Source organism: Saccoglossus kowalevskii, chromosome 6 (assembly GCF_978046115.1).
Source record: "Saccoglossus kowalevskii chromosome 6, keSacKowa6.1, whole genome shotgun sequence".
Lineage (NCBI taxonomy): Eukaryota > Metazoa > Hemichordata > Enteropneusta > Harrimaniidae > Saccoglossus > Saccoglossus kowalevskii.
The window spans coordinates 6,061,475-6,085,494 of NC_140646.1; the positions used below are offsets into that span (position 1 = coordinate 6,061,475).

At 35.1% G+C, this 24,020-nt stretch overlaps 1 protein-coding gene across 1 annotated transcript in view; it reads right to left on the bottom strand.

Moving 5' to 3' along the window:
• Positions 1-425: 425 nt before the first annotated feature.
• The window catches only part of LOC100371641 (uncharacterized), a 38,804-nt gene continuing 15,209 nt past the window's right edge, over positions 426-24,020 (bottom strand). Inside the window, exons 5-10 of the mRNA XM_085499991.1 lie at positions 14,308-14,477; positions 11,259-11,389; positions 8,438-8,563; positions 5,912-6,097; positions 2,283-2,345; positions 426-2,038 (exon numbers count right to left, since the gene is read on the bottom strand). Of these exons, the coding sequence (XP_085356117.1) occupies positions 1,934-2,038; positions 2,283-2,345; positions 5,912-6,097; positions 8,438-8,563; positions 11,259-11,389; positions 14,308-14,477 (781 nt within the window). The 3' untranslated portion in view covers positions 426-1,933. The remainder of the gene's footprint in view (positions 2,039-2,282; positions 2,346-5,911; positions 6,098-8,437; positions 8,564-11,258; positions 11,390-14,307; positions 14,478-24,020) is intronic.

Consider the following 24,020-nt stretch of genomic DNA (forward strand, 5'->3'; position numbering starts at 1 on the left):
CAGCCAAGGCATGTATGTACAGAGGTGCAGACAGACGGAGTAACACACACGCACGCACACGCAGGTGAAACTACCAGGGCTGGGCAATCTAGCACAAATAAGGCTCACTATATAAAAAAAATGCAGCCTGCATACTTTAGAATTATTACAAATAAAGGGAATTATGCAAATTCAACAAGTGGTGGCTATGCAATTTTGTTTTGTATGTCCAGGTCTAGTTATCCACCTTTGAAACTGAAGTTGAGCAAGAGCACCCCTAACTGTGATATGCAAACACAACATAAGACACCCTAGGAATGTATTTCCAGTACAAATAAACATGGGTGGTATTTATTCTGTACCAAGCACAGAAATATTTTCTGTCCCTTCTCTCTTCACAATATTAAATTACACGCTAATTATTAATTAGTACATACAATATAATATATTATGATACAACATGATTGCTTTATTTTGAGTGCATTTAGCGTGTGTTGTATCCTATCACAGTGTGAAAAAATATGTACACCCCGAAATATATAATGCAATATTCTATTTTCTGTACACTGGATAGCCGTCTTCCAGCAAATGAGAGGGGCAGTAACAACTATATAAAAGCATCTGTGGAAAATTGACATCTACAATACAGTAGGCTGATGTAGAAATGGATACTAATAAACACACTATTATGCAAACGAGGCCAAACTGTCTAAATTAAACTATACATTAACAATGGAAGTAGAAACCCATTTTATTGTAAAATATCTAGTTCATTAGTCATCCTCGTTTCAAGTATACATTATGTACAAAATTTCAAAATAAAACAAAGACAATTGATATGGACCCAAGTAAGTACAAGTATGAAGACCATATCAAATCTAAATCACTGAAGGAGGATTTCACAATAATTATAAAGTACTTGTAATATGAAATAAAAGGGGATCTTTAAAAAAACTGTTTACTCTTTAAACTACAAAGATACTGAAAACATGTACACGTGATTATTTTACTGGACTCAAAATTATTTCAAATAAGAATATACACATTTGATTCTTTGCAAAAAGGATACAGTGATGTGTACACTGAAGTGAAGTGGTTAGAGAAGATGCATTCCATTGGAACATAATTAAGGAGATGGTGGGTATACACTTGTACTGGCAGAGTTATGCGTCTTGCTGCGAATGCATATGTACAAGGATTGCAGTGTCCTGTGTATATGTGTATACTAGAGTAAGGATCAGATCAGATAGTAGTAAATGCTATGAAATAAGCAATGTATAAAGATGGACAATGAGTGAATGAAATCCGAGCTAGGGTTCATTTATATCAGTATAAACAAACTGCTTTACAGAGGTGTTCAGTTTACATATATACCTGGTAAGGAAGTTTGGGGGCTGCAAAAAGGTGTTTAGACAGGTACACCGTATGTTGAATGTTATTGCAATATTGATTTAAATTAAATAGAGATTACCCGGTAAATTGTCATCAAAATTCAGTTATGTATCCATGGTGATGAAAGGATTATATTCTACACCAATACATTTGCCACACAACTCTCACTAAACCTTAAATTGTTCATGGTGATCACATGGAACTCACAGTGAATAATGTGACAAGGGTTGTGTTTAAAAAAACATGCCAAATTTTTACCTCATCAAATGGATACAAATATCAGTGTGAATTTGGAGTTTGGTGTATTTAATATTTGTTTTGTACAAGGCAAATACAGTCAGGTCAAGATTTGTTTACACTTAAATACAAAATGGGAAAGTGGACCAATATTCTTTTGAAACCCTGCAGACAGAGTAGAAGAAAACAACCAGTACAGAGACTAGTGTGTTCAATGTAATAGGGGTGTAATAAATAGAAAAGGTGTAAAAATGAAACCAACAGTGATACAAATGACAAGCAAATCTGAGTGAGCGTTAATAATATTATGGCAAGTGATGATGTTTCATTTTAGAAAAGCTTTATAAAGTAATGTTGATTTCTTGGTTTCTTTTTCCTGCTCAAGCAGGAAAACAAGGTCCCTGAGATTTACACGTTTCACTCGCTTAATCTGAAAAAAAACAAAAACAGAAAAGCTTAGAAAGACTGTGACTGTGAGGTCTGAAAGCATGAATACATGGAAATCACCATGGTTACATACAGTAACTCATGGTTATACAAGTCTTTTGGTTATACAGTTTCTGCCATAGAGGGCAGCATGCACTCTTGACTAAAGTTAGTTTTGCATATATTTGTCATGACATAACAAACTACACTAAAGTGATAAACTCAACTGATCACAACGTGTATATTACCTGCGGCCGATTACCAAGTGATGACGATGAAGAACTGTTAACTGTACTATTATTACCTCCACCCTAGATGAAATATAAAAAAGTTGATTAGTTTTCAACCATTTGGACAACATTAGGGACGACGTCAAAAGATCGATGTCGGATAAAAAACTTAATTCCTTTAGTTTTTTTCCAACCCCCCCTACCCCCCACTGAAACTTAATTGATAAATATTGGTCATGGCATCAGACTACATTCACCATTAAATACAAATTGATAATCGGACAGCAGTATTGCATAGCAGTTGGTTGTCGGGTGGGTGTAAAAAAAAAAAAAAAATGCACCTCATTTGACGCACAAATTTACACTCGAACCAAACCATTTTTCTGTTTTTTTTTCCCTTTTCGGTTATTTCTGTCCATGATTGGATAGAAAAAAAACGAACTACAAATACTCCAAGATTTTTTTGACTTCATTAAAAAATAAAATCGTTTTTGTAGGATGGAAACTTTTTGAGGTCAAAACCCCCCACCCCCAAACTAAAGGAAATAGGTTTTTTATCCAACATCGATCTTTTGACGTCGTCCCTTAAACGAGGAAACATTAAAAAATGAGTTTTATTATAACTTGCTAAGGTTTGTCTTATTCATTCATTCACCAACACAACATATAATACATAGTTACCTCAAAAAGGTTCAGAACAAGCCACCAACTGCGGTCAACCCCAAGATATACTTTTGTTTCAATTTTTGTGTTTATCTTGCATGTAAATACACAGCATTATTTTAGCACATTGGCTGCTCTATCCTAGAACAGCGGTTTGTATTGTTGATTGTTGTTCATCGCCTTTCTCACAAATCTCACATATCCACACGAAATGAACAAATCTGAGAGAGAACCACCCAAGGTATCTTCCTAGAATGTTTCACAGCTATATAGTTTGTGGTTTTTAAGAAGAAGTCGGAAATATAAAGTTGATGGCCGTGACGATGACGGTAGACGCTCACAGACAATCAATAATACTATAAGCTAACAAGAAAGCCATCAGAGATGGTATGACTTATGGAGTGACTTTAAAAATTAATTGTGCTGGGTCTGTAAACATGGCAGATAAATCTACTTAGGAAGTACTTAGTATTATGACAGAACCCCACACCCTCCCTATGGCTTTCGTTGTGTATGGAAGTTATTTTCACAAGTGATGCAGTGTATCCTGCGACCGTACTTTCACGACCAAAACCAAAACCATTAGGTTACATGCCAAAACTACCGTTATTTTTGTAATCCACTTTCTCGGCTCAGTTGATTTGAGTGCACTGATCCCAATTTAAAAAAAAATAAAAATATCGTATAAAATAAAGACACAGTTCCGTCTGCAGTCATATCCAACATTTGACTGTTCCAAAGTTGAGTTGACAACGACAGGACGCCTTGGTGAAGTTCTCATTTTCACCATGGACGTACTGGGAGCTCCATGGTCTCACAAAAATCATGTGTAGCATTATCACGCGCAACTTGAATGTAAATATTATGCAATAATAATGGTAAAGTTTAATCTCTGACAAATAAAAAGACGCAACAAATTGACCTGGTGGTGTACTTGACCTCGAAAGCTACCGCATAGCAAAAATGAACAAAATGATTTATAAACAGACTATAACTACAAACTAAACAAATTCTACTCAAATTAATTCTACAGTTTTGCTTTCTCTGACGATCCTGTGCATAAAACTGAAATTTAAACAGGTCGGCATTTTACCGGTAAACCGGAAAATCAATGCACAAATTAACTTGTCAGAAGTGTGAATTGCCTCCTGCCAGTACGGTAACGGCCTTGCCGGTACGGCTAATGACCTTCGGGTACGGTAAAGCAGCGGCCGGTACGGTAAAGCAGCGGCCGGTACGGTAAAGAAACACACGCCGCGGGAGACTCACAGGAAACCGGCTTGGTGGTAATGATCAGTTCCCTTAGTGATGTTGCTTGCTGGTCGTGAATTGACCGAGTCTTGGTTAACGGTTAAAATGTTGCTCATTTGGCGTCAGTAATCTTTATTTGAAAACTGAGTGACGCCGCAACGTCGCCAGCAGCCTGAGAAACCTCCTGGTATCTCGATGTTGACGGTTGCGGTTGCCCTTCAAGGTTTATAAAACTCAGTTTCCAGGTGGTCAACATAATTGAGTTCTCTCAATCAAAGTATTCCATGTGGTGTACACCTAATATGCCAAAAATGTTGTTGAACGATTTGAACCAAACAAAAATAGCAGACGAAAAAGTGTTTTAAAAATAAAAATAGTTTGGTAGCCAATGGAAATACCATATTCATTTGCATATCGACCGTGAAAATACTGAAAACATTATTGCATGGGTAATATGCAAGTAGATTCATGTACGCCGAGGGAAAAATATCGTACTTCTAAATATTGTTTATTTCTGCTATGTTTCGAAAAACGGTACTCCAGAACTACTTTGTTTTCTCTCAGACCTCATTTGCATATGGGGTGTGGAAATACCGATTTTGATTTCAGGGACGAATCAAAATAAACTGCAGTACAACTATAATTATTCCTTGAGACTAAAATATGCAAATGAGGCCGGCATGTTGTTGCAACTAATTAACCTAACTAATACATGTATATAAAAAGATTTTTGAACGATTTTTGTATGTAAATTTTGAGCAATAAAATTGTAGAGACACAGAAACTGAATAGATGACAGAATGGAATTGATTAGTTCCTAATAATATACTTATTAAACGAGTCATTGAAAATGACACAGTCCCTGTTAAATTTTTGAAAGTTCTCTTTGTGCTAGTCATATTAAAGCGGAGGGGTTGTCAGGAGCATGTCCTTGAAACTTGAGTTCCAAGTGGCATATACAACAGATTGTTATTTACATTAAAACACTTGTTCCGTGCAGTAGTAATATGGCCAAAAATAAAAACAGCCATCTTTGATCTGATTATGAAACACACTGACATGAATGATGTATGTGCCAAATACGAATGAAAATGGTACATAAATTGTGGAAATATAGTAGTAAGGCCAAAAAGTCAGATGGCTGTCAATCAGCCATCCTTGACCAGATTTTGAAACATATTGTCATGGACATGCATCCTAACATGTATAAAGTATATGTATGTGCCAAATTTGAATGAAAATTGACAGAGCACGTCTAAGATACCGCATAAAAAACAAAAAACAAGATGCCTGCCAGTTGACCATCTTTGATCCAATTGCAAAATAAATTGTCATGGACATGTATCCTAACATGTATAATCTATGTACCAAGTTTGAATGACAACCGACAAAGCATGTCCAAAATACAACCTTTTCAAAAAACAAGATGGCTGCCAGTCGGCCATTTTGAATCGAGTCGCTAAACCACTGCATGTGCATATGTTCCACATGAAGTACTAGGCACATGCAAAGAATGAACAAAATCGGTCCAAGGGATTCTGAGATATGACTCCGGACGGACGGATATTCAGTGACCACATTGATCTGTGTTGGGTTGAAGCAAGAAAGATGCAGGATGGGGCAGCTAATGTAAAATATGTTTTTCAACAGCAATCCTAAAGAGTGAGGCAGTGTAGATCTCAGAGCAGAGCTAAGTGTAGAAATTGAGATAGGAAGTAAATGATCCAACTAACCTGTGAGAATGACGATGAACTTCCTGGTATAGGTGAATCAATTTTCCTTTTTTTGCGTGGGCCAATAGCGAGTAATGCAGTCATATTGGCATCCCGTTTCCTCATCTGCTCCATTTCCATTTGCTGCATTTCTTTGGCTTTTTGTTTCAACCTCAATTGTTCTGGATCTTCTTGTCTTGACCGGCTCTGTTCATAAAAATAACAAAATAGTATGTATATACATGTAGTTGACAATTTTTTTTGTTTGTTTTTAGTTACTTAGGACAACAATAACCCATGAATGTCGCCACACTGGTCCGATACTAAAAATTAGTGACCACCAAGAAAATGCTTCTGACCAAGACAATAGTTTGATTGTTATTACCGACCAGCATGCATCCTGCCAGTCATGGATTGTAATTTGTAAACGATAGACCTAGTCCCAATACTAGTAATTTGTAAGTAAATACTTTCTAGTGATAGTCATTGATTTGAAAGCTAAAGTTCTGTCAAAATCAATTCCATCCCGATATAACATGGTCAAAGTGGAGGTCACGATTTTGTTACGCTAGTCCAGAACAAGCAACGCTTTATGTACATGAATATATACATTGTCACGAATCAGGTTAAAACTCTTTCTTCACCTTTTAAAAATTGCTAATCACCACTTTCGAAAACCATCATTAAGTTTTCAACTGAAATCCGTGCCAACACGTCATGATACAACATTGTTTTACTTCCGCAAAGTAATTTCGGAAAACTTCAGGTTTTAACGACATTACCATGCGGCATTCTGATGCATGCCAATCAACTAATGCGTCACAAACATCATGGCGGGTCTGTTTTTTTACTGAAGCGATCCAGTGATCACAAACATTTGCTCAGGATACAACTAATTTTAGTTGAATTTCACATAACAAGCAGCCTCTCGGCTGAGATAGCTCCGCTGTTAGCAATGCACATTTCAATTAAAGAACAGAAGATATCATTAGAAAATGAACAATATGCATAGTATCAATGCTATGGGACTTGCTGTTTTCAACAAGAATTCAAAAATATCATTTTTCACCATAAATGATTGTGGTTTTTAACAAGAAGTCGAAAATATCACTTTTTACCAAAAATATTCATCAAAATTACAGAATTGAAGATATTATCATGAAATGAACAAATTTGAGAGTGATCCACATGTAGTACATATATGTAATATCAAAGCAATTGGACTTTTTAACAAGAAGTCAAAAATATCACTTTTTACTAAAAATGACAGAAATATTCACCAAAATTAGAGAATTAAAGATATCATTACAAAATGAACAAATCTTAGAGGGGTCAACATGTAGTACCTATATATGTAATATCAATGCAATTGGACTTGCGGTTTTTAACAAGAAGTTGAAAATATCACTTTTTACCAAAAATGACAAAAATATTCACCAAAATTAGAAAATTAAAGATATCATTACAAAATAAACAAATCTGAGAGAGGTCCACATGTAGCACCTATATATGTAATATCAATGCAATTGGACTTGCGGTTTTTAACAAGAAGTTGAAAATATCACTTTTTACCAAAAATGACAAAAATATTCACCAAAATTAGAAAATTAAAGATATCATTACAAAATGAACAAATCTGAGAGAGGTCCACATGTAGCACCTATATATGTAGTATCAATGCAATTGGACTTGCGGTTTTTAACAAGAAGTTGAAAATATCACTTTTTACCAAAAATGACAAAAATATTCACCAAAATTAGAGAATTAAAGATATGATCATGAAATGAACAAATCTGAGAGAGGTCTACCCAAGGTACATATACACCAAGTATCAAAACATTCAGGCTCGTAGTTTTCAAGAAGAAGTCAAAAAAGTAAAACATTGACACGGACAACAGACAATCACTCATATGATAAGCTCCGCTCGACAAAGTAACATTTTTTGCATGGAATCATGAGTAAGAGGTATTAATTATACACTGTAACTCCATAAGTTACAGCGTTCCAAAATTTTGCAGTATTGCACTGGGTGTTTTTTTCCTATCATATTAGGAAACACAAATTCCAAATATCGAACGACTATGCATGTAAGCGTCTTCTAATGATAAAAAACAAACATGGCTGCTCCCAAGGTTTGACACAAATCCCACACAAAGAAGTTCGCTAAATATGTTCTAAAAATGATCTATTCTGAGACAAAAAGTGTATAATAATAAGGTTAATACGGGGATACTGCAAAGCATGCACCAAGACAGTACAGCGGGAGTATCGACCAACGCGACGCGGAGGTCAATGCGACCGTGTACTGTCTGAGTATTATATTATGTCATGTTGTAACTTTGATGATCTTTTGCAAGTTTTATTGTTCGTTCATTACTGTAAATAGAAACATTTTAGAAGATGATAGTACAAGTTACAACAATTCGCCAAATAATTGATGCAAATAAAATGACACAATCCACAGCAAAAGAAAATCTTGCTTCAGCAGATGAATAATCTCACAGCTGCCAGCAAGTCTCATTCTGAGATAATAGTGCAAACATTCACCTTAGCAGCTCTCAGTAACATTTCCCGTTCTTGTTCATCATGCCTTTTTCTTTCAAGAGCATCTAACTGTTCAAAAAAACGTAGTTTGGATTTTATGTCATCCGTCATTTCATACCTAGAGTCATTCTAAAATGAAGATAAAAACAAATCATGTTACTTATTAGCACAACTTATTAGCCACAAATGAAGTACAACACATTATTTATGAACCCCAGGCTAGGTTACCAATTTATTGGACTTTGGCTGGGTTACTAATTTATTGGACCTTGGCTGGGTTACTAATTTATTGGACCCTGGCTGGGTTACTAATTTATTGGACCCTGGCTGGGTTACCAATTTAATGGACCTTGGCTGGGTTACTAATTTATTGGACCTTGGCTGGGTTACTAATTTATTGGACCTTGGCTGGGTTACTAATTTAATGGACCTTGGCTGGGTTACTAATTTAATGGACCTTGGCTGGGTTACTAATTTAATGGACCTTGGCTGGGTTACCAATTTATTGGACCTTGGCTGGGTTACTAATTTATTGGACCTTGGCTGGGTTACTAATTTATTGGACCTTGGCTGGGTTACTAATTTATTGGACCTTGGCTGGGTTACCAATTTAATGGACCTTGGCTGGGTTACCAATTTATTGGACCTTGGCTGGGTTACTAATTTATTGGACCTTGGCTGGGTTACTAATTTAATGGACCCTGGCTGGGTTACTAATTCATTGGCCCTTGGCTAGGTTACCAATTTAATGGACCTTGGCTGGGTTACTAATTTATTGGCCTTTGGCTGGGTTACTAATTTATTGGCCTTTGGCTGGGTTACCAATTTATTGGCCCTTGGCTAGGTTACCAATTTAATGGACCTTGGCTGGGTTACGAATTTATTGGACCTTGGCTGGGTTACCAATTTAATGGACCTTGGCTGGGTTACCAATTTAATGGACCTTGGCTGGGTTACCAATTTATTGGACCTTGGCTGGGTTACTAATTTATTGGCCCTTGGCTAGGTTACCAATTTATTGGACCTTGGCTGGGTTACTAATTTATTGGCCTTTGGCTGGGTTACCAATTTATTGGACCTTGGCTGGGTTACCAATTTAATGGACCTTGGCTGGGTTACCAATTTATTGGACCTTGGCTGGGTTACCAATTTATTGGACCTTGGCTGGGTTACCAATTTATTGGACCTTGGCTGGGTTACCAATTTAATGGACCTTGGCTGGGTTACTAATTTATTGGACCTTGGCTGGGTTACCAATTTATTGGACCTTGGCTGGGTTACCAATTTATTGGACCTTGGCTGGGTTACTAATTTATTGGCCCTTGGCTGGGTTACCAATTTAATGGACCTTGGCTGGGTTACTAATTTATTGGACCTTGGCTGGGTTACCAATTTAATGGACCTTGGCTGGGTTACCAATTTATTGGACCTTGGCTGGGTTACTAATTTATTGGACCTTGGCTGGGTTACTAATTTAATGGACCTTGGCTGGGTTACTAATTTATTGGCCCTTGGCTAGGTTACCAATTTAATGGACCTTGGCTGGGTTACCAATTTAATGGACCTTGGCTGGGTTACCAATTTATTGGACCTTGGCTAGGTTACTAATTTATTGGACCTTGGCTGGGTTACCAATTTATTGGACCTTGGCTGGGTTACTAATTTATTGGACCTTGGCTGGGTTACCAATTTAATGGACCTTGGCTGGGTTACTAATTTATTGGACCTTGGCTGGGTTACCAATTTATTGGACCTTGGCTGGGTTACCAATTTATTGGGCCTTGGCTGGGTTACTAATTTAATGGACCTGGGCTGGGTTACTAATTTATTGGACCTTGGCTAGGGTACCAATTTATTGGACCTTGGCTGGGTTACCAATTTATTGGACCTTGGCTGGGTTACCAATTTATTGGACCTTGGCTGGGTTACTAATTTATTGGACCTGGGCTGGGTTACCAATTTATTGGACCCTGGCTGGGTTACTAATTTATTGGACCCTGGCTGGGTTACTAATTTATTGGCCCTTGGCTGGGTTACCAATTTAATGGACCTTGGCTGGGTTACTAATTTATTGGACCTTGGCTGGGTTACTAATTTATTGGACCTTGGCTGGGTTACTAATTTAATGGACCTGGGCTGGTTTACTAATTTATTGGACCTTGGCTAGGGTACCAATTTAATGAACCCTGGCTAGGTTACCAATTTAATGAACCGTGGGGCTGGGTTACCAATTTAATGGACCCTGGCTGGTTTACTAATTTAATGGACCCTGGCTGGTTTACTAATTTAATGGACCCTGGCTGGGTTACTAATTTAATGGACCCTGGCTGGGTTACTAATTTATTGGACCCTGGCTGGTTTACTAATTTAAGGGACCCTGGCTGGTTTACTAATTTAAGGGACCCTGGCTGGTTTACTAATTTAAGGGACCCTGGCTGGTTTACTAATTTAAGGGACCCTGGCTGGTTTACTAATTAAATGGACTCTGGCTGGGTTACTAATTTAATGGACCCTGGCTTGGTTACTTAGCTTAGAAAGAACTCCCGTGTGCTGAAGGTATTGAGGCATGAAGTTAGCACATGTGCTTCTATTAGAGCAAATACAGCATTTGAAAATATACCTGCAAGCAATGATCTTGGGGGTTCGGGTAGCTATGGTTTATGCTATGTGCATTAACCCAAAGTATTTGTGCATCAAGTTTCATCAAAAACCAACATATGGTTCTTGAGATATCAGTAGAACAGACGGACTCGCACAACACACACCCACACATACACAGACAGACATACTGCAAAGCAGATAGGAGTAACACAAATCAACTTACTTTATAAACTTCCATTCTGTGCTGTGCAATTAAAGCTAATTTTTCTACAAGAGTTTTCAGCCTTTCTTGTGTTGCATGTGATATTATATTTGACATTTCTGATGATGGCTCATCAAGACCAAATTTTTTACCTGTAAAAAAACGATACTAGAAATGTATTTGCTTTAACCGTTTTGATTCTGTTATTTACTCAGGATGAACCCTGATGTTGCAATACTAAAGTAATCAATATTTTTGGGGTAGTAGCTTTGAAACGCCAAAAATTTGATTGTCAAGTCATGAAAGCTGGCCATTGGACATTGTTTTATTTAATCATGTCCATTGAGACTATCATGAATTGGGTGTGAACAAGTAAACTATTCTTCAACATGACCTGGCGACCGTAAAAGGTATTTAAATACTTCCTCCACACTCTAAAGTTTACCTTTTGAAAATTGGGAGACACTAGTTTTTACACATTGCATTTTAACAACATGGTAATTCACTTTCGGAATGCGGTAAAAAAATTACATTGTCAATAATAAGAAATTTTCATCAGTACGACACAGCATTTTGATTGGTTAATCAAAGACGTGACCCTATTAGGTCAAAGAACATCGTTTCAGGTCAAATCAAGCTGAAAACAAGCAGCCTGTCGGCTGAGATAGCTCCGCTGTTAGCAATGCACATTAGTATTAATAGTATGTATAATTTTAAAGCAATCAGACTTGTGGTTGCAAAAATATTCACCAAAATTAGAGAATTAAAGATATCATCACGAAATGAACAAATCTGAGAGAGGTCCACATGTAGTACCTATATATGTATTATCAAAGCAATCGGAATTGCAGTTTTTAACGAGAAGTCGAAAATGTAACTTTTTACCAAAAAAGACAAAAATATTCATCAAAATTAGAAAATTGAAGATATCATCATGAAATGAACAAACCTAAGTGAGGTCTACCCATACACCAAGTATCAAAGTATTCAGGCTTGTAGTTTTCAAGAAGAAGTCGAAAACATAAAACATTGACAAGGACGACGACAGACAATCACTCATATGATAAGCTCTGCTCGACAAAGTCGACAGCGGAGCTAAAAAGTTGACATGGACAAGGGACATATGACAAAGTCAACAGCGGAGAAAATGAAGTGATAAAGAGAAGGTATGTGTGTGTTTTATTGAGTAAATATGACTGTGACAGTTTTTCGACTTCCAAAAATACCACAAAAATAAAAGATATATTACGCTATATAGTATAACCAAAGATAAAATGCATGTTCGGTTTTCTTGCTTTGGCAGAATAGTGTCCAAATTTTCAAAGGCTGATATTAATTAGCTGAAAGACGGTGAATCTTTTATTTGATGGGATTTGTTATGCTTTCAGTTGGAAAGACAGATGAGTGGTTAATGCAGCTCTGCACGTTAGAAGCATTCAAAATCAGTCTCACCTCCAGGTCAGACAAAAAAATCAGTAGTTTTCAAGAAGTCAAAAATATCATTTTTTATCAAAAACTAGAGATTTGAAGATGTTGCCACAAAATAAACTAATCCAACATACCAAGTATTAAAGCAATTGAGCAGATAGTTTTCAAGAAGCATTCAAAAATAGAATTTTTTAGCAAAAATGACAAAAATATTCTATTACCAAACCAAAAATAGAGAATTGAATATATATCGCCACAAAATGAACAAATCTGACATAGTTATGTCGGTACCTTGCATAGACCTAAGTATCAAAGTAATTGAGCTGGTAGTTTTCAAGTAGAAGTTGAAAACCACATTTTTTACCAAAAATAACAAAAATACTCACTAAAAATATTTGCCAAACAGTGATTTTGTATATAATAGATAATGTGAATAGATAATTTTTGGCAAATGAACCTCTCATGAACAAATTTCAATCTACAAGGCAGGTTCAATGTTTTTTGAGCTAAAAATATGGCACATACTGTATCACATCAAGTGACCAAAAAACATTCACTTATGATGAAACTAAGTTGAATTTTACATGGCATTTTGTAACAAATGAACATTGATTTTTGTGCATATTATAATCACGACTGAGCAATAATCAACACATAAATTATTATGCTGCCATGATCATTTACTACAAAAGCAATGCATAAAATTATGTTTGTTTTTAGTAGAAACATCTTCACGATCACATTTTCATTACCAATAAAATTAAAGCTAAGGCATATAACATGAAAATCATTTCATCAGTCTTATTTGTATTCATGTAGAAATACCAAATTTTTTTGTGTTCATTTTGTGGAACAGTTCATGGCACCTAATTTAGAACCAGAAAAAGGCTTTCCGCTCTCCCCTGACAAGAGATTAGAGTATTTACAGCAGTGTGAATGCAGGAGAAAAACATTAAATGTAAAAGTTTATCTTATACTGTGTGTGTCAAAAGAAACTACACAAAACATGTAAAAAAAGAAAAACATTGTGTAAGCGACACAAAAAAACAGGCAACATACAAAAATATGGAATAAAAATAAGGTACTGAATTACTATAGTAAAAACTTGAACCAATATCATCTTGAAAATTGTACATATTAGTCACAACAAAATTGAAATTACGATGATGATTGAAAAGATTTTAAAGTTTGAAGATGATCGGATGGTTATTGTAACCATAAAAAAGGAAATTTCAAGTGAAATTCCACAAATATAACAATTCATACAACACATGCTAATAATGAACTTGGCCCAAAAAGGTTAATTACTTTGTGAAAAATATTGAACAAAGACTGTCAAAAAGTATACGCCAATGACGTACATGTTTTTCCTGTACATGTATGAGATCATAAATGAAGAACTAACAGCAAAATAGTAAGTACATTATATTGTCAGTAATTTCACTACTATGATCATTCCGTCTTTTCACAAGAACATGAAGGCGATGACAGCATGGTTTTTAGTAAGATGCACCACAGGTGTAAAATCATAGTCTCCTTGTATATGTTGGCTTTATTAGTAAAAAGGTGATGATTGTAGACTTAGATATTCCAAGTGAAATCACAAATATTACATTTGAAAGAAGCTAAAAAATTAACTCACATATATCTGATATCCTCTTTTGTAAAGGCCCAGAGTGAAGAAAGTGTTCATCTTTACAAGACCTAAGTTGGGTTCCAATGAACTCTGCATTGGTTGCTAAAATACGAGCACTTTCCTCTGATAAATTAACACCAGCCATGGATGCCACATCGTTGATGTCATCGTCGTCTCTGAGAACATTAACCACATGTGAACTATCAATCTCTATTGCAGGGTAATAAGTACCGTAAAATCTGTATTAGGAGCTGCATCTCTAATATAAGTCGCAACAATTCTTTTTTTAATAATTGAGTACCAGTCACCATTTCTCATACATGTATGTGTAGATGCTCTAATAGAAGCCGTATTCTATCTGTCGCATTGTAATATTTCAATAGAAGGCGCAGTTTCTAACACAGATTTTACAGTACTGAATTGCAGGGTAATGCTAGAATAGTATCTGTAATGCAGGGTAATGGTGGAATAGTATCTGTATTGCAGGGTAATGCTAGAATAGTATCTGTATTGCAGGGTAATGGTAGAATACTATCTGTATTGTAGGGTAATGGTAGAATAGTATCTGTATTGCATGGTAATGGTAGAATAGTATCTGTATTGCAGGGTAATAGTAGAATAGTATCTGTATTGCAGGGTAATAATAGAATAATATCTGTATTGCAGGGTAATGGTAGAATACTATCTGTATTACAGGGTAATTGTAGAATAGTATCTGTATTGTATTGTAGGGTAATAGTAGAATAGTATCTGTATTACATGGTAATGGTAGAATAGTATTTGTATTGCAGGGTAATAGTAGAATAGTATCTGTATTGCATGGTAATGGTAGAATAGTATCTGTATTGTAGGGTAATAGTAGAATAGTATCTGTATTGCAGGGTAATAGTAGAATAATATCTGTATTGCAGGGTAAAGGTAGAATAGTATCTGTATTGTAGGGTAATAGTAGAATAGTATCTGTATTACATGGTAATGGTAGAATAGTATTTGTATTGCAGGGTAATAGTAGAATAGTATCTGTATTGCATGGTAATGGTAGAATAGTGTCTGTATTGCAGGGTAATAGTAGAATAATATCTGTATTGCAGGGTAAAGGTAGAATAGTATCTGTATTGCAGGGTAATGGTAGAATATTATCTGTATTGTAGGGTAATGGTAGAATAGTATCTGTATTACAGAGTAATAGTAGAATAGTATCTGTATTGTAGGGTAATGGTAGAATAGTATCTGTATTGTAGGGTAATGGTAGAATAGTATCTGTATTGCAGGGTAATAGTAGAATAATATCTGTATTGCAGGGTAATGGTAGAATACTATCTGTATTGTAGGGTAATGGTAGAATACTATCTGTATTGTAGGGTAATGGTAGAATAGTATCTGTATTGCAGGGTAATGGTAGAATAGTATCTGTATTGCAGGGTAATAGTAGAATAATATCTGTATTGCAGGGTAATGGTAGAATAGTATCTGTATTGCATGGTAATGGTAGAATAGTATCTGTATTGCAGGGTAATGGTAGAATAGTATCTGTATTGCAGGGTAATGGTAGAATAGTATCTGTATTGCAGGGTAATGGTAGAATAGTATCTGTATTACAGGGTAATGGTAGAATAGTATCTGTATTGTAGGGTAATAGTAGAATAGTATTTGTATTGCAGGGTAATAGTAGAATAGTATCTGTATTGCATGGTAATGGTAGAATAGTATTTGTATTGCAGGGTAATGGTAGAATAGTATCTGTATTGCATGGTAATGGTAGAATAGTATCTGTATTGTAGGGTAATAGTAGAATAGTATCTGTATTGCATGGTAAAGGTAGAATAGTATTTGTATTGCAGGGTAATGGTGGAATAGTATCTGTATTGCAGGGTAATGGTAGAATAGTATCTGTATTGCAGGGCAATAGTAGAATAGTATCTGTATTGTAGGGTAATGGTAGAATAGTATTTGTATTGCAGGGTAATGGTAGAATAGTAACTGTATTGCAGGGTAATAGTATCTGTATTGCAGAGTAATGGTAGAATAGTATCTATATTGCAGGGTAATAGTAGAATAGTATCTGTATTGCAGGGTAATGGTAGAATAGTATCTGTATTGCAGGGTAATGGTGGAATAGTATCTGTATTGCAGGGTAATGGTAGAATAGTATCTGTATTGCAGGGTAATGGTGGAATAGTATCTGTATTGCAGGGTAATGGTAGAATAGTATCTGTATTGCAGGGTAATAGTAGAATAGTATCTGTATTGCAGGGTAATGGTAGAATAGTATCTGTATTGCAGGGTAATGGTGGAATAGTATCTGTATTGCAGGGTAATGGTAGAATAGTATCTGTATTGCAGGGTAATAGTAGAATAGTATCTGTATTGCAGGGTAATGGTAGAATAGTATCTGTATTGCAGGGTAATGGTAGAATAGTATCTGTATTGCAGGGTAATAGTAGAATAGTATCTGTATTGCAGGGTAATGGTAGAATAGTATCTGTATTGCAGGGTAATAGTAGAATAGTATCTGTATTGCAGGGTAATGGTAGAATAGTATCTGTATTGCAGGGTAATAGTAGAATAGTATCTGTATTGCAGGGTAAAAGTAGAATAGTATCTGTATTGCAGGGTAATGGTAGAATAGTATCTGTATTGCAGGGTAATGGTAGAATAGTATCTGTATTACAGGGTAATGGTAGAATATTATCTGTATTGTAGGGTAATGGTAGAATAGTATCTGTATTGCAGGGTAATAGTAGAATAGTATCTGTATTACAGGGTAATGGTAGAATATTATCTGTATTGTAGGGTAATGGTAGAATAGTATCTGTATTGCAGGGTAATAGTAGAATAGTATCTGTATTGTAGGGTAATAGTATCTGTATTGCAGGGTAATAGTAGAATAGTATCTGTATTGTAGGGTAATAGTATCTGTATTGCAGGGTAATAGTAGAATAGTATCTGTATTGCAGGGTAATAGTATCTGTATTGCAGGGTAATAGTAGAATAGTATCTGTATTGTAGGGTAATAGTAGAATAGTATCTGTATTGCAGGGTAATGGTAGAATAGTATCTGTATTGCAGGGTAATAGTAGAATAATATCTATATTGCAGGGTAATGGTAGAATACTATCTGTATTGTAGGGTAATGGTAGAATACTATCTGTATTGTAGGGTAATGATAGAATAGTATCTGTATTGCAGGGTAATGGTAGAATACTATCTGTATTGTAGGGTAATGGTAGAATAGTATCTGTATTGCAGGGTAATGCTAGAATAGTATCTGTATTGCAGGGTAATGGTAGAATACTATCTGTATTGTAGGGTAATGGTAGAATAGTATCTGTATTGCATGGTAATGGTAGAATAGTATCTGTATTGCAGGGTAATAGTAGAATAGTATCTGTATTGCAGGGTAATAATAGAATAATATCTGTATTGCAGGGTAATGGTAGAATACTATCTGTATTACAGGGTAATTGTAGAATAGTATCTGTATTGTATTGTAGGGTAATAGTAGAATAGTATCTGTATTACATGGTAATGGTAGAATAGTATTTGTATTGCAGGGTAATAGTAGAATAGTATCTGTATTGCATGGTAATGGTAGAATAGTATCTGTATTGTAGGGTAATAGTAGAATAGTATCTGTATTGCAGGGTAATAGTAGAATAATATCTGTATTGCAGGGTAAAGGTAGAATAGTATCTGTATTGTAGGGTAATAGTAGAATAGTATCTGTATTACATGGTAATGGTAGAATAGTATTTGTATTGCAGGGTAATAGTAGAATAGTATCTGTATTGCATGGTAATGGTAGAATAGTGTCTGTATTGCAGGGTAATAGTAGAATAATATCTGTATTGCAGGGTAAAGGTAGAATAGTATCTGTATTGCAGGGTAATGGTAGAATATTATCTGTATTGTAGGGTAATGGTAGAATAGTATCTGTATTACAGAGTAATAGTAGAATAGTATCTGTATTGTAGGGTAATGGTAGAATAGTATCTGTATTGTAGGGTAATGGTAGAATAGTATCTGTATTGCAGGGTAATAGTAGAATAATATCTGTATTGCAGGGTAATGGTAGAATACTATCTGTATTGTAGGGTAATGGTAGAATACTATCTGTATTGTAGGGTAATGGTAGAATAGTATCTGTATTGCAGGGTAATGGTAGAATAGTATCTGTATTGCAGGGTAATAGTAGAATAATATCTGTATTGCAGGGTAATGGTAGAATAGTATCTGTATTGCATGGTAATGGTAGAATAGTATCTGTATTGCAGGGTAATGGTAGAATAGTATCTGTATTGCAGGGTAATGGTAGAATAGTATCTGTATTGCAGGGTAATGGTAGAATAGTATCTGTATTACAGGGTAATGGTAGAATAGTATCTGTATTGTAGGGTAATAGTAGAATAGTATTTGTATTGCAGGGTAATAGTAGAATAGTATCTGTATTGCATGGTAATGGTAGAATAGTATTTGTATTGCAGGGTAATGGTAGAATAGTATCTGTATTGCATGGTAATGGTAGAATAGTATCTGTATTGTAGGGTAATAGTAGAATAGTATCTGTATTGCATGGTAAAGGTAGAATAGTATTTGTATTGCAGGGTAATGGTGGAATAGTATCTGTATTGCAGGGTAATGGTAGAATAGTATCTGTATTGCAGGGCAATAGTAGAATAGTATCTGTATTGTAGGGTAATGGTAGAATAGTATTTGTATTGCAGGGTAATGGTAGAATAGTAACTGTATTGCAGGGTAATAGTATCTGTATTGCAGGGTAATGGTAGAATAGTATCTATATTGCAGGGTAATAGTAGAATAGTATCTGTATTGCAGGGTAATGGTAGAATAGTATCTGTATTGCAGGGTAATGGTGGAATAGTATCTGTATTGCAGGGTAATGGTAGAATAGTATCTGTATTGCAGGGTAATGGTGGAATAGTATCTGTATTGCAGGGTAATGGTAGAATAGTATCTGTATTGCAGGGTAATAGTAGAATAGTATCTGTATTGCAGGGTAATGGTAGAATAGTATCTGTATTGCAGGGTAATGGTGGAATAGTATCTGTATTGCAGGGTAATGGTAGAATAGTATCTGTATTGCAGGGTAATAGTAGAATAGTATCTGTATTGCAGGGTAATGGTAGAATAGTATCTGTATTGCAGGGTAATGGTAGAATAGTATCTGTATTGCAGGGTAATAGTAGAATAGTATCTGTATTGCAGGGTAATGGTAGAATAGTATCTGTATTGCAGGGTAATAGTAGAATAGTATCTGTATTGCAGGGTAATGGTAGAATAGTATCTGTATTGCAGGGTAATAGTAGAATAGTATCTGTATTGCAGGGTAAAAGTAGAATAGTATCTGTATTGTAGGGTAATGGTAGAATAGTATCTGTATTACAGGGTAATGGTAGAATAGTATCTGTATTGCAGGGTAATAGTAGAATAGTATCTGTATTGCAGGGTAATGGAAGAATAGTATCTGTATTGCAGGGTAATGGTAGAATAGTATCTGTATTGCAGGGTAATGGTAGAATAGTATCTGTATTGCAGGGTAATGGTAGAATAGTATCTGTATTGCAGGGTAACAGTAGAATAGTATCTGTATTGCAGGGTAATAGTAGAATATTATCTGTATTGCAGGGTAATAGTAGAATAGTATCTGTATTGCAGGGTAATGGTAGAATAGTATCTGTATTGCAGGGTAATGGTAGAATAGTATCTGTATTGCAGGGTAATAGTAGAATAGTATCTGTATTGCAGGGTAATAGTAGAATAGTATCTGTATTACAGGGTAATGGTAGAATATTATCTGTATTGCAGGGTAATAGTAGAATAGTATCTGTATTGCAGGGTAATGGTAGAATAGTATCTGTATTGCAGGGTAATGGTAGAATAGTATCTGTATTGCAGGGTAATAGTAGAATAGTATCTGTATTACAGGGTAATGGTAGAATATTATCTGTATTGCAGGGTAATGGTAGAATAATATCTGTATTACAGGGTAATGGTAGAATAATATCTGTATTACAGGGTAATAGTAGAATAGTATCTGTATTGCAGGGTAATAGTAGAATAGTATCTGTATTGCAGGGTAATGGTAGAATAGTATCTGTATTGCAGGGTAATGGTAGAATAGTATCTGTATTGCAGGGTAATGGTAGAATAGTATCTGTATTGCAGGGTAATAGTAGAATAGTATCTGTATTGCAGGGTAATGGTAGAATAGTATCTGTATTACAGGGTAATGGTAGAATATTATCTGTATTGCAGGGTAATAGTAGAATAGTATCTGTATTGTAGGGTAATGGTAGAATAGTGTCTGTATTGCAGGGTAATAGTAGAATAGTATCTGTATTGCAGGGTAATGGTAGAATAGTATCTGTATTGCAGGGTAATAGTAGAATAGTATCTGTATTGCAGGGTAATGGTAGAATAGTATCTGTATTGTAGGGTAATGGTAGAATAGTATCTGTATTACAGGGTAATGGTAGAATAGTATCTGTATTGCAGGGTAATGGTAGAATAGTATCTGTATTACAGGGTAATGGTAGAATAGTATCTGTATTGCAGGGTAATAGGAGAATAGTATCTGTATTACAGAGTAATGGTAGAATATTATCTGTATTGCAGGGTAATAGTAGAATAGTATCTGTATTGTAGGGTAATGGTAGAATAGTATCTGTATTGCAGGGTAATAGGAGAATAGTATCTGTATTGCAGCGTAATAGTAGAATAGTATCTGTATTGCAGGGTAATAGTAGAATAGTATCTGTATTGCAGGGTAATAGTAGAATAGTATCTGTATTACAGGGTAATGGTAGAATATTATCTGTATTGCAGGGTAATAGTAGAATAGTATCTGTATTGTAGGGTAATGGTAGAATAGTGTCTGTATTACAGGGTAATGGTAGAATAGTATCTGTATTGCAGGGTAATGGTAGAATAGTATCTGTATTGCAGGGTAGTAGTAGAATAGTATCTGTATTGCAGGGTAATAGTAGAATAGTATCTGTATTGCAGGGTAATGGTAGAATATTATCTGTATTGCAGGGTAATAGTAGAATAGTATCTGTATTGTAGGGTAATGGTAGAATACTATCTGTATTACAGGGTAATGGTAGAATATTATCTGTATTGCAGGGTAATGGTAGAATAATATCTGTATTGCAGGGTAATAGTAGAATAGTATCTGTATTGCAGGGTAATGGTAGAATAGTATCTGTATTGCAGGGTAATGGTAGAATAGTATCTGTATTGCAGGGTAATAGTAGAATAGTATCTGTATTGCAGGGTAAAAGTAGAATAGTATCTGTATTACAGGGCAATAGTAGAATAGTATCTGTATTGTAGGGTAATGGTAGAATAGTATCTGTATTACAGGGTAATGGTAGAATATTATCTGTATTGCAGGGTAATGGTAGAATAATATCTGTATTGCAGGGTAATAGTAGAATAGTATCTGTATTGCAGGGTAATGGTAGAATAGTATCTGTATTGCAGGGTAATGGTAGAATAGTATCTGTATTGCAGGGTAATAGTAGAATAGTATCTGTATTGCAGGGTAATGGTAGAATAGTATCTGTATTGCAGGGTAATGGTAGAATAGGATCTGTATTGCAGGGTAATAGTAGAATACTATCTGTATTGCAGGGTAATGGTAGAATAGTATCTGTATTGCAGGGTAATGGTAGAATAGTATCTGTATTGCAGGGTAATAGTAGAATAGTATCTGTATTGCAGGGTAATGGTAGAATAGTATCTGTATTGCAGGGTAATAGTAGAATAGTATCTGTATTGCAGGGTAATGGTAGAATAGTATCTGTATTGCAGGGTAATGGTAGAATAGTATCTGTATTGCAGGGTAATGGTAGAATAGTATCTGTATTACAGGGTAATGGTAGAATATTATCTGTATTGTAGGGTAATGGTAGAATAGTATCTGTATTGCAGGGTAATAGTAGAATAGTATCTGTATTACAGGGTAATGGTAGAATATTATCTGTATTGTAGGGTAATGGTAGAATAGTATCTGTATTGCAGGGTAATAGTAGAATAGTATCTGTATTGTAGGGTAATAGTATCTGTATTGCAGGGTAATAGTAGAATAGTATCTGTATTGTAGGGTAATAGTATCTGTATTGCAGGGTAATAGTAGAATAGTATCTGTATTACAGGGTAATAGTAGAATAGTATCTGTATTGTAGGGTAATAGTAGAATAGTATCTGTATTGCAGGGTAATGGTAGAATAGTATCTGTATTGCAGGGTAATGGTAGAATAGTATCTGTATTGCAGGGTAATAGTAGAATAATATCTGTATTGCAGGGTAATGGTAGAATACTATCTGTATTGTAGGGTAATGGTAGAATACTATCTGTATTGTAGGGTAATGATAGAATAGTATCTGTATTGCAGGGTAATGGTAGAATACTATCTGTATTGTAGGGTAATGGTAGAATAGTATCTGTATTGCAGGGTAATGCTAGAATAGTATCTGTATTGCAGGGTTATGGTAGAATACTATCTGTATTGCAGGGTAATAGTAGAATAGTATCTGTATTGCAGGGTAATAATAGAATAATATCTGTATTGCAGGGTAATGGTAGAATACTATCTGTATTACAGGGTAATTGTAGAATAGTATCTGTATTGTATTGTAGGGTAATAGTAGAATAGTATCTGTATTACATGGTAATGGTAGAATAGTATTTGTATTGCAGGGTAATAGTAGAATAGTATCTGTATTGCATGGTAATGGTAGAATAGTATCTGTATTGTAGGGTAATAGTAGAATAGTATCTGTATTGCATGGTAATGGTAGAATAGTATCTGTATTGCAGGGTAATAGTATAATATTATCTGTATTGCAGGGTAATAGTAGAATAGTATCTGTATTGCAGGGTAATGGTGGAATAGTATCTGTATTGCAGGGTAATGGTAGAATAGTATCTGTATTGCAGGGTAATAGTATTAGTAGAATAATATCTGTATTGCAGGGTAATAGTAGAATAGTATCTGTATTTCAGGGTAATGGTAGAATATTATCTGTATTGTAGGGTAATGGTAGAATAGTATCTGTATTACAGGGTAATAGTAGAATAGTATCTGTATTGTAGGGTAATGGTAGAATAGTATCTGTATTGTAGGGTAATGGTAGAATAGTATCTGTATTGCAGGGTAATAGTAGAATAATATCTGTATTGCAGGGTAATGGTAGAATACTATCTGTATTGCAGGGTAATGGTAGAAAAGTATCTGTATTGCAGGGTAATGATAGAATAATATCTGTATTGCAGGGTAATGGTAGAATAGTATCTGTATTGCATGGTAATGGTAGAATAGTATCTGTATTGCAGGGTAATGGTGGAATAGTATCTGTATTGCAGGGTAATGGTAGAATACTATCTGTATTGTAGGGTAATGGTAGAATAGTATCTGTATTGCATGGTAATGGTAGAATAGTATCTGTATTGCAGGGTAATGGTAGAATAGTATCTGTATTGCAGGGTAATGGTAGAATAGTATCTGTATTACAGGGTAATGGTAGAATAGTATCTGTATTGTAGGGTAATAGTAGAATAGTATTTGTATTGCAGGGTAATAGAATAGTATCTGTATTGCATGGTAATGGTAGAATAGTATTTGTATTGCAGGGTAATGGTGGAATAGTATCTGTATTGCAGGGTAATAGTAGAATAGTATCTGTATTGTAGG